Source organism: Coccinella septempunctata, chromosome 5 (assembly GCF_907165205.1).
Source record: "Coccinella septempunctata chromosome 5, icCocSept1.1, whole genome shotgun sequence".
Classification (NCBI taxonomy): domain Eukaryota; kingdom Metazoa; phylum Arthropoda; class Insecta; order Coleoptera; family Coccinellidae; genus Coccinella; species Coccinella septempunctata.
Genome location: NC_058193.1, coordinates 5771485 through 5787440, shown reverse-complemented (window position 1 = coordinate 5787440; position 15956 = coordinate 5771485). Strand labels below are relative to the sequence as shown.

At 44.7% G+C, this 15956-nt stretch overlaps 1 protein-coding gene across 1 annotated transcript; it reads right to left on the bottom strand.

Moving 5' to 3' along the window:
• Positions 1–12073: 12073 nt before the first annotated feature.
• Positions 12074–12475, bottom strand: LOC123313937. Its single transcript, XM_044899048.1, has one exon. The coding sequence runs from the start codon at positions 12473–12475 to the stop codon at positions 12074–12076; it is 402 nt and encodes a 133-aa protein (XP_044754983.1).
• Positions 12476–15956: the final 3481 nt, after the last annotated feature.

Genomic DNA, 15956 nt, shown 5'->3' with positions numbered 1-15956 from the left:
TTTTCGAGGATTTGTCTTTCCCGAGCAAATCTGTCGCACTCGTAAACTACATGCTGTGGGCTGTCCTGAATTCCGCACACGTGGCACTTGTCCGTCAGTGTCTTACCAATTCGTTTTGTGTACGTGCCAAATGATCCATGCCCCGTGAGAAACTGTGTGAAGAAGTAGCACGTTCCGCGGTGTTCGCAATTTATCCATTTTTCCACGTCTTTTATAAGTCCTCGCGTCCAGTTGGCCACTGATCCACCAGTTTCCCATCTCTCCCTCCACTTTCTGAGGGTTTGCTTCCTAGCCATCGTCCTGTTGCCCTGGAGTCTACTACCAACCTTACTACCAACAGAAAACAAGCCTCTGACAACATGAGATCCAGCGGTGGGAAGCCAGCCACCACCTGTACTGCCTCAGCAGAGACAGTGCGGTAGGCTGAAGCCACTCGGAGGAGTCCGCGTCTCTGGATGCTGACCAACTGCCTCCTGTGGTTTTCTCTCTTCATGGCATCTCTCCAGGCTGGTGTCGCGTACAGGAGTACACTATGTACTATTGAGCATAGCACTCTTCTTTTAAGATATAGGGGTCCACCGACGTTTGGCAGGAGTCTTCCCATAGCATCTGACTTAGCTGCGGCTTTCTCAGCGATGTTTTTAATATGCCCACCAAAAGACGGCCCCTTGCTCATCGTGACACCCAAGTACTTAACATCATTCACTGGAGTTATGTTTCTACCGGCGACGTTGACGCTGAGGTTACCCTGCTTCCTCGGTCCCTTGATTATCAAGATTTCCGTCTTTTGCGGAGCCAACCTGAGTCCCCTGGGTTCCATCCACCTCCCTGCCATGTCCACCGTCTTCTCAATCCTCCACTGCAAGTCCTCCTCATCATCTGCCTCTAATACAAACGCCAGATCATCGGCATAATCGACAGCCCAAACCCCACTCGGGTAGGGCAATCCAAGGACACCGTTGTAGCCCACGTTCCACAGAGACGGACCTGCCACCGACCCTTGGGGAACTCCGCTGGAACACCTATGTGATACGCTACCAATTCTTACACAGCGGTCTTTAAAGTATTCCACCACCCACCTGATCAGGTATTCGCTCACCTCCATGTTACGTAGGCCTTCCACTATTCCTTTCCACCTAATCGTGTTGAACGCATTTTTGACGTCAACCAGCACCACAGCACACCACCTCCTTTTTACTGCCTTGACCTTGTGTAATAATTCCAAAATGGCTGTTGTCGTCGAGTGTTCCTTTCTGAACCCATGCTGGGACCCAGATAGCTTCTTTTTCTCTTCAATTTCCACTGTTAATCTGTTCACAATTAGTCTTTCGTAGAGTTTTCCGGCAACATTCAACAGACATATAGGTCTATATGACCTGGGGGAAGATGTATCTTTTTCCATCTTGGGGATCAGCACGCACCTGGCTGCCTTCCACGCTTTGGGGATAGACTGTTTCTTTAGTAGGCTATTATACAATTCGAGGAGCTCTTCCGGCATTATCTCAAAAGTTGTCTTCAGAGCTTCGATGGTAATATTGTCTGGCCCTGGTGCTGTACCTGTTTTCATTTCTCTTAGGGCCGTGGTGAGTTCTTTCATCGTGAAAGGCTCCGGGTTCGGAATTTCACCTGTGGGTGACAAACGCTCCTCACGATTTTCAGGGAATAGATCTTTTAGTATCTCTCGCCTCTTATTAGCGGGCAGTTTAAATGGGGGTGAACCCGTGCCAAGTTTTTTGGTGGCGATTTGATATGCTTCGCCCCATATGTCCTTGTCCATCTCATCTAAAAGCTTTTTCCAGCACTCTCTCTTTGACCTTCTAATGAGGGTCTTCAGTTCATTCTTAAACTTTTTTATCTTCTCTTCCTCCAAGCTGTCACTTATGCCATCTGGAGATTTTGCCCTCTCCCTTGTGATCTTTCTCCCCAGTTTAAGGTAGGATTTTCTACATTCCTATTCCACCAATATGGTGCATCCTTAGGGCCGTGGGTGTTTTCTTCTCTACACGACAGCCGGTACGCGTCGACCATGTCCTCATATAAAGATCTGGTTGAAGCTTCTCTGAGTTCTCTCAGCTTTGTTTTAAATAGTTGTTCATCGTAAATTACTTTTCTTTTGGGTTTATTTCTTCTTTTATTTTCACTATCGACTTCGAAATAGATATGCCCGTGTTGAGTATACGGGTTTTCGTGTTGTATGTGCCACTCCTTCAGCCTGCTACAGAAAATCTCCGGTGAAAGTGTGACATCTATATGCGTTGCCTTTCTTCCTCTTATAAAAGTTGGTTCCCCGTTGTTCACTGCCGTCCACCCTATTTGGGAGAGCCAGGTGTCTACATATTCTCCTCTCTGGTCGGCCGCTAAAGATCCCCACAATGTGGATTTTGCATTGATATCCCCAGCGATGATGGCGTTGTCGTATCTGCTTGCAATTTCGAAGAGTTTGTCAATTATATCTTTAAAATTTTGGAATCCAATGTTGGGCGAAATATATGCTGCAAACAGGTGAAATCTTGAAAACTGTACATGTATGTAGCCCTTATATTTTTTGACCTGTTGCACTTCCAGATTTCTGTTTTTTATAACCAATGCCACATCCTGGTCTTCGTCTGTAAGCCAGCCCTTGGATGAACAGAGCTTCTTGTTGGGCTCAGATATTATAATTACATCCACGTAATTTTTCAATACTCTCTCCCACATTATGTCATGAGCGTCGCGGGCTGTCCCTAAGTTCGTTTGCATTATATTGAACATTTCAGCGAAGAAAAGTATACACAGTTTACTCCACAAATAGTCCGCACACTGTACAACATGTAGGTATATATACAACCATCAGTATAAATAATACAGCACAAAGCGAATAAATAAATAAATAAATAAATTAATAAAATACCAGACAGGTGTATAGATAAAATGGTAAAACTTTGTAAATATAGCTCTTCTAGTTGTATAAATAAAATATTGTAGATCTGTACATATAAGGCGAGGTAATTTTTGTGCCGTCATCTTAGGCATTTTCTTGGCAACTGGTTTCTCATATTGTTCACCAGCGAAGGCTGTCCGCATTTCCTCCTTCTCTCCTGGCTCTCCCGAGAGCTCTTTTATATTGCGGGCATTTACTTGTTGCGGCCCTGTGGCCCACCGCGTTGCAGATGGGACATTCCTCCTCGTTAGGGCATTCCTTGCTTTTGTGGCCCAGCTTTCCGCATTTGTGGCACATCTGTGTTCTATCTATGCCTTTGCACTTATTTGCTGTGTGCCCAACCTCCCAACATTTAAAACATTTTTCCAAGTCGATTCTTTGTTCGACTTGACATTTTGTGAGGCCTATTTTGATGGGTTCTCTCATAAGTTCTCTCGCAGCCTCTTCACTCGTAGCAACCGTGATGGCTTGTGTGTTATTCCGATCTGGTCTAAGGCTGCTTATCTTCATAAAATGGTGTCCTTCTACACCGGTTCTTTCGTGTATCGCGGTTCGAACTTCTTCTACCGTAGTCAGCTCGTCCATGCCCCTTACATGGAGTATGATTTGTTTCTGGCTTTCAGCCCAACGACATGCGGCTCCTATTTTTTCAGGTGCCGTATTAAGCGCTTCTTTGAGACACTTCTCATCTTTTCCTCGTCTTTGTCTAGGGTTATTACCATTTTTCCATCCCTAGAACTTCTAATGGTCCTGATGGCTTGTTTTGCCGGATTATTTTCTAACTGTTTTTTAACACTTTTCAGTGTTTCCGTGTACCCATTATTTGATGTCTCTATCACTATTGCATAGGTCATTTTCTCTTTACTTCGTTTTTTATCTTTATTAGTATTCTCGCTCATATTTTCGTTGACCATGCTTATTTTCGTTATCGAGCTGAAAAATATGACCTCCAGCATTTTCCTTTGTCTTTCGATTGACATTCCTTTCATTTTATTTATGGTCAGGTTGCTTTCCTCCGCTAGCTCTTCCTTGAGCTTCACCAGACTCTCCCATATATTTTCATCGTCATTATTGTAATATATGACTTTCACCACCCGGTCCTTTCTTTCCTCCTTCTTCGAGGACCTATTTACTGAAACCGTCACTATTTCGAAGTTGTCTCTGATTTCGGCCAATATGGGGAACTTCTCTTTAAACGCCGCTTGCGTCTGCCGATTCATGTTAGGATCATCCTTCTCCACCATGACGACCCTAGTATTCGTTGCTTCCCACGGCTTACCTTCTGTTATTTCCGTGTTTATATAAATCCGGTCATCCCACTCCTCATTCTCCACCTTATGGAAATCTTCCAATGTTACAACTCCCGCTAAGGAGGTTAAGACTCTATTCGGGTCTTGCCACTGTGTAGCCGCGTCTTTCTGTTCTACTTTAATGTTGCCTTGGGATTCTACGTCGTAAGTTGGTAGTTCTACTTTTATGTACCTATTGTCTTCAAGTCACCTAACCTAACCTAATCGATCACTCTGCAATTCGAACGTCTCTTTCACGAATTTTTCCAGAATTTTCGTTTGGTCTTCCTAACCTAACCTAACCTAATCGATCACACTGCAATTCGAACTTCTCTTTCACGAATTTTTCCAGAATTTTCTTTTGGTTCTTCTAACCTAACCTAACCTAATCGATCACTCTGCAACTCGAACTTCTCTTTCACGAATTTTTCCAGAATTTTTCTTTGGTCTTCCTGACCTTACCTAACCTGATCGATCACTCTGCAAGTCGAACTTCTCTTTCACGAATTTTTCCAGAATTTTCCTTTTCTTCCTTACCTAACCTAACCTAATCGATCACTCTGCAATTCGAACTTCTCTATCACGAATTTTTTCAGAATTTTCCTTTGGTCTTCCTAACCTAACCTAACCTAATCGATCACACTGCAATTCGAACTTCTCTTTCACGAATTTTTCCAGAATTTTCTTTTGGTTCTTCTAACCTAACCTAACCTAATCGATCACTCTGCAACTCGAACTTCTCTTTCACGAATTTTTCCAGAATTTTCCTTTGGTCTTCCTAACCTAACCTAACCTAATCGATCACACTGCAATTCGAACTTCTCTTTCACGAATTTTTCCAGAATTTTCTTTTGGTTCTTCTAACCTAACCTAACCTAATCGATCACTCTGCAACTCGAACTTCTCTTTCACGAATTTTTCCAGAATTTTCTTTTGGTCTTCCTGACCTTACCTAACCTGATCGATCACTCTGCAAGTCGAACTTCTCTTTCACGAATTTTTCCAGAATTTTCCTTTTCTTCCTTACCTAACCTAACCTAATCGATCACTCTGCAACTCGAACTTCTCTTTCACGAATTTTTCCAGAATTTTCTTTTGGTCTTCCTGACCTTACCTAACCTGATCGATCACTCTGCAAGTCGAACTTCTCTTTCACGAATTTTTTCAGAATTTTCTTTTGGTCTTCCTAACCTAACCTAACCTAATCGATCACTCTGCAATTCGAACTTCTCTTTCACGAATTTTTCCAGAATTTTCCTTTGGTCTTCCTAACCTAATCTAACCTTATCGATCACTCTGCAATTCGAACTTCTCTTTCAAGAATTTTTCCAAAATTTTCCTTTGGTCTTCCTAACCTAACCTAACCTTTTTTTTTTCCGGCCCCTGAGGTATGGGGGACCCTAATGCCTTACCGCAGCGAGGCCTAACCAAGATGTCATCGGTTTGTTGTGTGCTGCGGCGTCGTGTGGGACTCTCACCTCACTAAACTCCCGCCTCTTTCCCCGGGTATCATCGCCACCTGAAAACGGCTTCCTGCCCATACATTCAGGTGCCTAACCCGGTGTGTGTGTGGATCTTCTATGTTACCCCTGTCTTTCTCTGTCCTCTGCTTCCTTTCTTTTCATTACACCAGTGATGAAGTTATATATCTCGTTCCAGGTTTCCCTACTCTTCAGCATGCTCCCGATAATGTGCTCGACTTGGGGTAAGGATCCTATTGTCTGGGTCACTACTTCCCTCTCCTCCACCCATCTTATGCATGTGTAGAACATGTGCTCTGGATCATCTCTCGTGTGGCACGTGTGACATAAGTCATCTCGAGTTTTTCCTATCTTCTTAGTGAACGTGCCATACAACCCATGTCCTGTCAGGAACTGCGTAAAATAGTATCCTGTCCTCCTGTGGCTGCTTATTCTTATTAACCGTTTAGTCCAGGTGGCCGTCTGCCTTCCTCCCTCCCATCTTTCTTGCCACTTTCTCAGAGTTCTTCGTCTGGCCTGTCGTCGATTTCCGGGGAGTGCACTTCCGATGGTGAATAGGTAACACCTTTCGGCAACCATCAAATCTACCGGTGGGAAACCAGAGATGACCTGTGCGGCCTCAACCGAGACAGTCCTGTATCCAGATAATACTCTCAGCAATCCCGTCCTCTGCAGAGACAGAAGCTGGTTTTTCTTATTCTGGTTTTTTATCACGTCACGCCATACCGGGGCAGCATACAGTATTACACTGTGCATTATTGTGCATAACACCCTCCTCTCGAAATAGGACGGTCCTGCGACATTTGGCAACAGTCTCCTCATCACCTCCACCTTCCTGTTCGCCCTACCCACCACATCGTTGATGTGATTCGAGAACGACATCCTGGAGTCGAAAGTCACACCGAGATAGCGTGAAGTTCTACTTGGTTGCTTCATCTCTCCCATGATATCAAGGGTAGTTATCCCTTTCCTCCTTGATCCCTTCGCCACCATCACCTCAGTCTTGTCCGGTGCTATGCTCAGTCCGGCAGTCCTCATCCACTCTGCCAGTCTATTCACGGTTCTTCTTATTTTTCCTCGGAGCTTTTCTGGATCGTCATCTTCGACAACAAGCAGGAGGTCGTCCGCATATGCTATAACCGAGACCCCCCCCTCGAAAGGGAGTCTGAGGACCCCGTCATAGCCATAATCCCATAGTTTCGGTCCCTTAACTGAACCCTGCGGCACTCCCATGCCACATCTCCGTCTCACCGAGCCCATCTCAATCCATCTATCCCGGAAGTAATCCTCAGTCAGCTCAATCAAATAGTCGCTGAAATTGAGTCTTGACATCTCTTCAGTAATATGTCTCCATCTAAGGGTGTTAAAAGCATTTCTTATATCCAGGGCTACCAGCACGACATATTTAGCTGTTGACCTATTGATCTTCCCTTTCACCTCTAACATAGCTGTAGTTGTTGATCGTCTTCTTACAAATCCATGTTGACCTGGAGAGAGAGTGTCGTTTTGTATCTCCTCTACCTCCATTCTGTTCACTATCAGTCGTTCGAACAGTTTGCCCATCGTACTGAGGAGGCATATAGGCCTAAAAGAGGATGAAACTGACTGGTCCTTATCTTTCTTTGGAATGAGTATTACCCTAGCCCGTTTCCAGCTCTTAGGGAACATTCTCTTGATGAGTTACTCATTAAACATGTTCAGCATCTTCTCCGGGATTATCTTGCATGTAATTTGTATCGCCTCCGCTGTAATGCCGTCCGGTCCGGGCGCCTTACCCCTTTTCAGCATTCTAGCCGCTTCCGTGAGTTCTTCGATTGAGAAAGGTTCTATCTTGTTGTGGCATCTCTGTCTTCCCCCCCCTCTATGACTCTCAGATGGGAAGAGGTCCTCCAAGATTTTCTTTCTGCGCTTGACCGGTAACTTGTATGGTAGGCTCTGTATCTTCAGATGATTAGTAGCAATTTTATACGCCTCCCCCCATATGTCCTCATCCAATTTGTCAAGTAGAGCTCTCCACTGATCTCTTTTGGCAGTCGCTATAACTCTTTTTAGTTCTCTTTTTGTCTCCTTCATTTCCTTCAATAGTGTTGTCTTACGTTCACCTTCCTCTGCAGAGATTCTTGTGTACTTCCTTCTTCGGCTGATATAGGTCTTTCTCAGCCTTTCCACCTCTTCACTCCACCAATACGGACGCTTGTTCTGTCCTTCACTCTGACCATGTACGGATGACGCCCTGTAAGCTTCCACAATATCCTGGTACGTTTCTTCGGCAGATTTTTCCTCTAGAAGCGCAAGTTTTCTAGCAAAGGTCGTCTCATCCAGAAAGGTCCCACATCTATTTCCCATTTCTGTGGTACGCTTTCCCCCTATGTCTAGGTATATGTGCCCATTATTGGTAAAAGGGTTTTCATGCTGGATCTGCCAGTCGGTGAATTTCCTGGCACTTCTGCTTGATGTCAGGCTTACATCTATATGTGTCTTGGTCGTTCCTCTTACAAAAAGCGGGCTACCATCGTTTAGCGCTATCCAGGAAAGTTGTGCCAGCCACTCCTCGACATATTCCCCGCGCTGGTCTGATTGCGGTGCCCCCCACATGGGAGACTTTGCATTAATGTCCCCCATCACCAGAACTGCTCCTTTTTTTCTAGAAGCATCCCAAGTACCCGATCTATTCTTTCAATGAAGGTCTGGAAAGGAACATTTGGAGAGATGTACAACGCGTACACCTCCACTCCAGGAAAAGAAAGGTGAACATAGCTATATCTCGTTTCTATATTCTCTACTAGCATATTCCTTCGGACAAGCAATACCGCGACATCACCACCTTTATCCATATACCAGCCCTGCCCAGCACAGATTCTTTTATTAGGTTCAGACACCACCAGGAGATCAATATTTCTTTCTTTTGCAGTCGTCCATGCAAGATCATGTGCCGCCCTCGCTCTGCCTAAATTTGTTTGAAGAACCTTCAACATCATGACTGTATATTACATAACTCTGATCCCGCAGCCCGATCAACTTTCAGCATAAGTGTCTCCACCTTACAATCTAAAATTTGGTTGGGTGTATGGGGCCCAATAAAATAATAAATTACTATGTACATAATTAAAATCCGTGTTAAAACAAGGTTGGATGTATATTGTCCATTAAAATAATAACTTACTATGTACACAACTAACACCAGGTTGGATGTAAAGGGTCCACAACACTTATTATAGGACATCACAATAATTATTAGAGGGGTCTCTTGTGGTCTTTCGCTGTTCTTTTTTGACATCCATTGCTGGCTGTTCTATGTCCTCCTGTCTTACAGTTTAGGCAATATGGATCTTCTGTACAATCCTTAACTTTATGGCCTTCTTTTGTACAGTTCCTGCATTTTTGACTTCGGTCTTCATTCGTACATTCTTTAGCTATGTGTCCCGCTTCCCAGCACCTGTTGCACTTTAGGCTTGCCACTCTTTCCCGGATGTCGGCCATTGTAAAGCCGATTTTAACCTTCTAGATTTGTGTTAACTTTCTGATGGTATCTTCGTTTGCAATAATTGTAGCGGCTTGTCTTCCCCCTCTTAGTGGTCTTAGTGCTTTAATTTCTATTACCTCCTCATCTTTTTTTTATTCCTGCTATCTCGTTTAAAATCTCGGCAATTTGTGGTTCTTTAATGTCAATGTCTATACCATATATGTTCGCAGAGGCTTTTGGCCTTCCACCTATATATTTTTTCACACTTTGGTGTTTGGTATTCTCCTTTATTGTTTTATATAGTCTTTCTGTTTCCTTGCTTCCCTTTTTAATCTCTAGCAAAAGATGCCCATCTTTTGTCTCTCGTATTCCATTTATTTCGTTTTTTAGGTCGTTTTGGTCTCCTAATTGATTTTTTAGGTTCGTCGCCATCTGAGCATAAGTCACCTGTTCGTTCCTTTCTATAATTACCGCATTTGTGTCTTATATCCTTTTCTTTGCCATGTCAATATTTTTCTTTTTCTCATGTAGTATTACATCTCCTCTAAAATCGTAGAAAACACATTCGAGAATCTTTCTCTTTGTTTCCACATCCATTTCATCTATAATTGCAATATGTACTGTTTCATTGGTTCCATTTGGTATGGTATATTTTAATTTTGTACTCATTTTATAGACACCTTCTAGCCCTTCAGGTAGCCCCACAAGATGTATATTTTTCTTATCCATAATTACTTTGCCCTCTCTTTCCGCATAGCCTTCCATTCTATGGGTTATTATTTCTTCTGCCTTTAGTCTTCCCTCTCTAATATGCTCCATCATGCGTCTGGAGCTTCCTATGAGTGGCTTTATAAGTTTAATCTCGGTCATCTTTTTGTGTGGTGCCATCAGCACTATTTCACCGTCTTTAATTTCTAAGAGACTGCTTCCATCTATTTTGGTCTTGTATGTTTCTTCTGGCCAACTCCTCGCCAAGAGGTGCTCTAGCTCCTCTAATCCCATATCCTCCCTGAAGTTTTTCCTTATTTCGGCTGCCGTCAACTCCTGCTTTATTTCTTCTACATCTGCTTGGCAACCAATATCCCTGCTCTCAACGGGTATCACTGCTCGGTGAGCTTCGGTAACTTCTTCCATCACCATATCCCTTATGGCTTTTAAACTCTCCTTTGTTTCTTCCTTTATATCTTTTTCCGTTTCCAATATTTTACTTATTTCATCCGCGACTTCGTGTAGCACAGTCATGATTCTGGCGTATTTATCGCTGTCTATGCCCATGTTCATTGGGCTTTCTACCCTTTTCCTTTTAGTTGCTCCTGTGACCAGCCAGGCTATAAAATTATCGTCCTCCATTTCGGGTGTTTTAAGTTCTTCAACCTTCTCCATCTCATCTGCTTCAGTCTCCTGTTCAGGCTCTCCGTGTTTTTTAATAACACTAGGCGGTGTTCGGTCGATTTTTTGTGATCTTCCAAAAACTACACTTTCATCCATTCTATCTTCCATGCATTCTTCCATTCCCTTCGTGGGTAAATCTCCAGTAGCTATAGAAGCTTCCTCTCCCTGGAGTAAGAGAGGAGCTACACGGTCGCTGGATTTCGATCGAGTTTGGCCCGCGCGACCACCTCCCTCGATCGGTACTGGGGTATCCCTCCCCTGCACCGTAGCCTTTTGTTTCTTTTTTCCAACCATTTTCCATTTTTTGTTTTAGGGCAGTGCAAGCACACATCCCCGTCCAAGAGAAGCCAGATTCGTCAACGCGTCATCCAATCTTTTGGTAAGGAGAAGGAGTTGGGTAAGGGTAAGTATAAGGATACCTCCTAGCCCTCGGTAAACCTAATAGCGTCGGAGGGGGAACACAGGTGAGTAAGGTTTCTTAAGGGAAATGGTGAAAGCTGGGACTGACTTTACCATAGGGAGTGGGCAGTCTTAGTTTTCGCTGCTCCTCTTAGGACCTGTTCGGCATGGGAGACCCTACCCGACATAGCTCCAAAGAGTCATCGCAGGTACTTAAGCCCTCACACCACGACAAGGTGCTACCCAAGTGAGGGAACCTAACCTAACCTAATCGATCACTCTGCAATTCGAACTTCTCGTTCACGAATCTGTCCAGAATTTTCCTTTGGTCTTCGTAACCTAACCTAACCTTTTTTTTTTTGGCCCTGAGGTGGGGTTAAGCTAATGCCTTCGCCGCAGCGGGTCTTGAGATGGTGGTATTCTCGATGTATGCTGCGGGTTCGTGTGGGACTTTCACCCACTAAACCACCCTCCTCTTTTCCCGGGTATCATCGCCACCTGGATACAGGCTCTGGGCCCTTTCGTCAGGTGCGTAACCCGGTATGGTTTTCTTTCCCCATCAGGCAACCACAGTTGCTCTCTCCTGCTCTTCCCTGTCCTCTCTCTCCTTTCTTTTCATAACACGGACTATGAAATCACTAATTATTCTCCACCCCTCTCTGCTCTCTAGCATCTTCGGAATAATTTCCTCAATTCTTGACAGATATCCCAGCTCATCCACTAGGTCGCCTCTCTCGCTATCCCACCTGTTGCATATCGCGAAAACATGCTCTGGGTCATCGCGCACACAACAGCCTCCACACAAATCGGTCGGCGATTTCCTTATTTTCCTCGTGAAGGAACCAAACGAGCCATGTCCAGACAGAAACTGTGTCAGATAGTAGTTTGTGGTCCTATGCCCACACTCCACCCATGGTCTGATATCTGGTATCAGCCTTTTTGTCCATGCTGCCTTATCACTCAGCCCCTCCCACTTCTTCTGCCATCTCTCCATGGTCCTCTTCCGAGCAATCCTTCTATTCCCCGCCAGTCTCCCTCCCACTGCGTGCAGAAAGCACCTCTTGCTCCCCATGAATTCTATGGGAGGAAACCCCGCGATTACTTGCACCGCTTCTGCCGACACCGTCCTTTACGCAGAGACCGTTCTAAAAAGGCTTCTTCTTTGCAGCGATGTCATCTGGTCCAGCTGCTTTTTTTGCTTTAGCGTCTCTCTCCACACTGGGACCGCGTACAGCAGGATGCTATGTGTGACACCGCACAGGACTCTCCTCTTCGCATAGCTTGGTCCGCTTATATTTGGCATCAACCGGGAGATCGCGGCCAATTTTTCAGATGCCCTCTGCACGCTGTGTTCTATGTGTTTGGAAAAACTCAGGTTCCTCTGAAAGATGACTCCCAGGTATTTCAGCTCCTTTGAAGGTTTCACCTCTTCCCCCATTTTATTTAACCTGAAATCCTCCACATTCCTTGCCCCTCTAACCACGAGCAGCTCGGTCTTGTGGGCCGCCACTTCGAGACACCTCTCTCTCATCCAATCCACGGCCAGGCTTATACTCTCCTCTGCTCTTTCCTTCACTTCCCCCTCGCTTTATCCCTCCACCATAAAAAGCAGATCGTCTGCGTAAGCCAGGGCTGTCCCCCCCTCCTTGTACGGCTGTCGGAGCACTCCGTCGTATTTTATATTCCAAAGCACCGGGCCTATGATCGACCCCTGCGGCACTCCCATTGTGCACCTATGTCTTATCATGCCGGACCTTATGAAGCGCTGTGAGAGATATGCTTCCACACATCTCACCAGATAGCCGCTGATCCCTCTCTCCCGCAGTGTTTCCACTATGTGCCTCCAGCTGGCCGTATTGAAGGCATTTTTTACATCGACTGTTATTATGACTACCCATTTCTTCGTAAACGACTTAACCTTGCTTTTTAGGAACATCATTGCCGTAGTCGTCGATCTCTTCTTCCTGAAACCGTGTTGGCTCCCAGAAATGGCCTCAAGCTCCTCTAATTCTGCCTTCAACCTATTCAATATGAGCTTCTCGTATAACTTTCCCATCGTGTTTAGTAGGCACAGTGGCCTGAACGACGACGCCTGGTTTAGGTTCTTTCCCTTTTTCGGCAGTAGCACGTTTCTAGCAACCTTCCAGTTTTTTGGGAAATGTTGTTTTCTTAGAAGTTTGTTATACATGCTCAGCAATTCTTCCGGTATGGCCTCGAGTGCCAGCTTGACAGCCTCCACGGTCACCCCATCCGGTCCAGGTGCCTTACCAGTCCTCATCGAACTAACAGCGACCCTCCCTTGTTGGAAACAGTTCCCTGAGAATGGCCCTCCTTCTCTTAGTAGGGATTCTATAGGGAAGCCCTCCGCTTTTGAGGTGATACGTTACTATGCGGTAACCCTGCCCCCATATGTCCGTCTCCAGTTCCTCCAAAAGCTTGTCCCAGTTTTCCCTCTTTGATTTCCTTATCATCCCCTTCATTGTTCTTCTCTCACCCTTCATCTGGTTTCTCACACATTCCGCCTCTGCACCTTCTTTTACCCTTAGTCTGGAGAATTTTCTCCTCAGTTGAGTGTACCTTCTTCTACACTCCTCTATTTCCTCGCTCCACCAGTAGGGCATATTGGCTGCTATCCCTCCTGTCCTCCTTGTTGACTCATTGAAGGCTTTGACTACTTTCCTGTATGTGTCCTCCTCCTCCCCATTGTTAGCCCTGTAACGGGTTTTCCTCGGTGTACTCGAGCGCCAGCTATTCTTTAAGGAAGAATAGCAAACCTACCCTGGCAGCTACTAGCCGGAGACAGGGTTCCCTGGTGTCTAGGGTGTTAGCGACGCACAATGATGGGCAGAATCAACGTATACAACTTTTATTCGTCGATTCGTAAAAAAAAAGGAACACAAATGGCACTACTACAAAATTTTTACAGTGACTCGAAATCGGTGTGATTTACAGGGGCAAGACGGACGGAATAACACGGGATCCGATCTCAAACGTTATACGGGGGTTAACGGACTTGTTCGCCAGCCAGAACCTGAGACGTACACTTGACGGACAGATATCGGACTTCAGCCAGGTTAGGCGATGAAAGACGGCACAGATTTACAACAGCTCACCCCTAGGTGCGTTCTTCGCCCCCTGAGTATCCACGCCAGCGGGGTTCTTCGATAACAACTGAGGTGAGCGTCGAAACAACGGGGAAGGAAAGAGGGTTAGCCACTCCAAAGTGCCTCCGCACCCCCTGAGTATCCACGCCAGCGGGGTGCTTCAGCAGTAGGGGTGGAACTTAACCCGGGGTAGGAAGGGATAAAGGAAGGTTCTCTGCCACTCCAAAGTGCCTCCGCACCCCCTGAGTATCCACGCCAGTGGGGTGCTTTAGCAGTAGGGGTGGAACTTAACCCGGGGTAGGATGGGATAGAGGGAGGCTGAAGTTCTAATATTATATAAAAAAATAACGTAGTGTCGTCTTACCTATGGCTTGGCCACTTGCACTCACAAGAGAAAAGAAAGAACAGTAGAGAGAGAGCAAAAAAAATAACTCAAAAAAAAAAACTTCTTCTAAAATTTCTCCGAAAAGAAAACTAAAAAAAATTGGTGAATTCTCGAAAATACTCGGCAGCTAATCGGTAGTCAAACTCATTAAGGGACAATCGCAAGTCGGCAGCAAGTTAATCGTAAGTAAAAACTATCTGACAGCAAGTTAAGAACAAGTGAGCAACGTAAGTGAAGTGGCCTGCGGGGGAACATCTGATTTTATACCCACAGGGGGGGTGCGGAAATCAGATGTGCCCGACAGTCGAAATTCGGTAAATTTGCGTCGATGAAGACGTTTTAATTTCGAATTATCTGTGCTAGTGAACAAAAAACTCGGTTATCTTCCAATTCAGGATGTTTTATACGGTGCGACATCGTTTTTAGGAAATAAAAACGGAATAAAAACGGTGCGGTATGTTTACAATTCCGAACTATGTCGGAATCCTGAATTGGAAATTGAAAATATTTTTCTCCAAAATTATTTCGAAAATAAAATTACTTGAAAGTGAAAACTGAAAGATTCTTCTAAAATGAGGGAAAAGGTTTGAAAACCCATTTTTTCATTACAGCCCTCAGAAGTGATTGGAAATTTCTGGCCCTCAACACCTGTCTCACTGGTCCCTCCCTGGTCGCTGGCGCATGCCGTTCAGTTTTCAGTTTCATGAGAATATGCCCATGGTAGGTGTACGGGTTCTCGAAATGAATGCTCCATTCTGTCACCCACTTAGCATCTTCTCGGCTCCCAGTGTCACATCAATGTGACTTCTCGATGCGCCTCTCTCGAACCTGTGCATTCCATCATTTGCTGCGGTCCAACTCAGCTGTGCCATCCATTCTTCGATGTATTTTCCCCTTTCGTCAGTTCGTGGGGCACCCAGGACTTGCGACTTGGCGTTCACGTCACCCATAATAAGGGAGTCTTCTGGATGTCTAGCAGCATTCTCGAACACTCTATCTATAATTATCTTAAAATTATCAAGATTTATATTTGGTGATACGTATATTCCATACACGTGTAGCCCGTATAGGTTCAGATACGTAGTCCCTTCCTGGCGTGATCTGATCAACCTCTAGTTCTCTGTTGCATATCTTAATGGCGACACTCCCCCTCTCGTCCATACACCAACCGTCTCCGGAAGCTATGTTCTTATTTGGCTCCGATATCACCATGACATCCGCGTTTCCCTTCACCGCATCAGCACATGCCATGTCGTTGGCAAGCCTAGCTCTTCCAAGGTTGAGCTGAAGTAAACTGAGCATTATATGAATTTAGTACTTAGGACGGACAAAAAACGAGTAGATAAATAAATAAATAAATAGGTTTATAAATAAAATAAATATATACAAACGAATAAATAAGTAAATATGTACAAAGTAATAAATAAGTGAGTATATACAGGTAAATAAATAAATAAGCAAATATAGATAGGTTGTATACGGACCAATCAATACTATGTATCTAAAGATATAAATAAATCTAT

Coding starts and splice junctions, on each gene's coding strand:
- LOC123313937 (XM_044899048.1), bottom strand. CDS start 12,475: ATGAGAGAGAGGTGTCTCGAAGTGGCGGCCCACAAGACCGAGCTGCTC.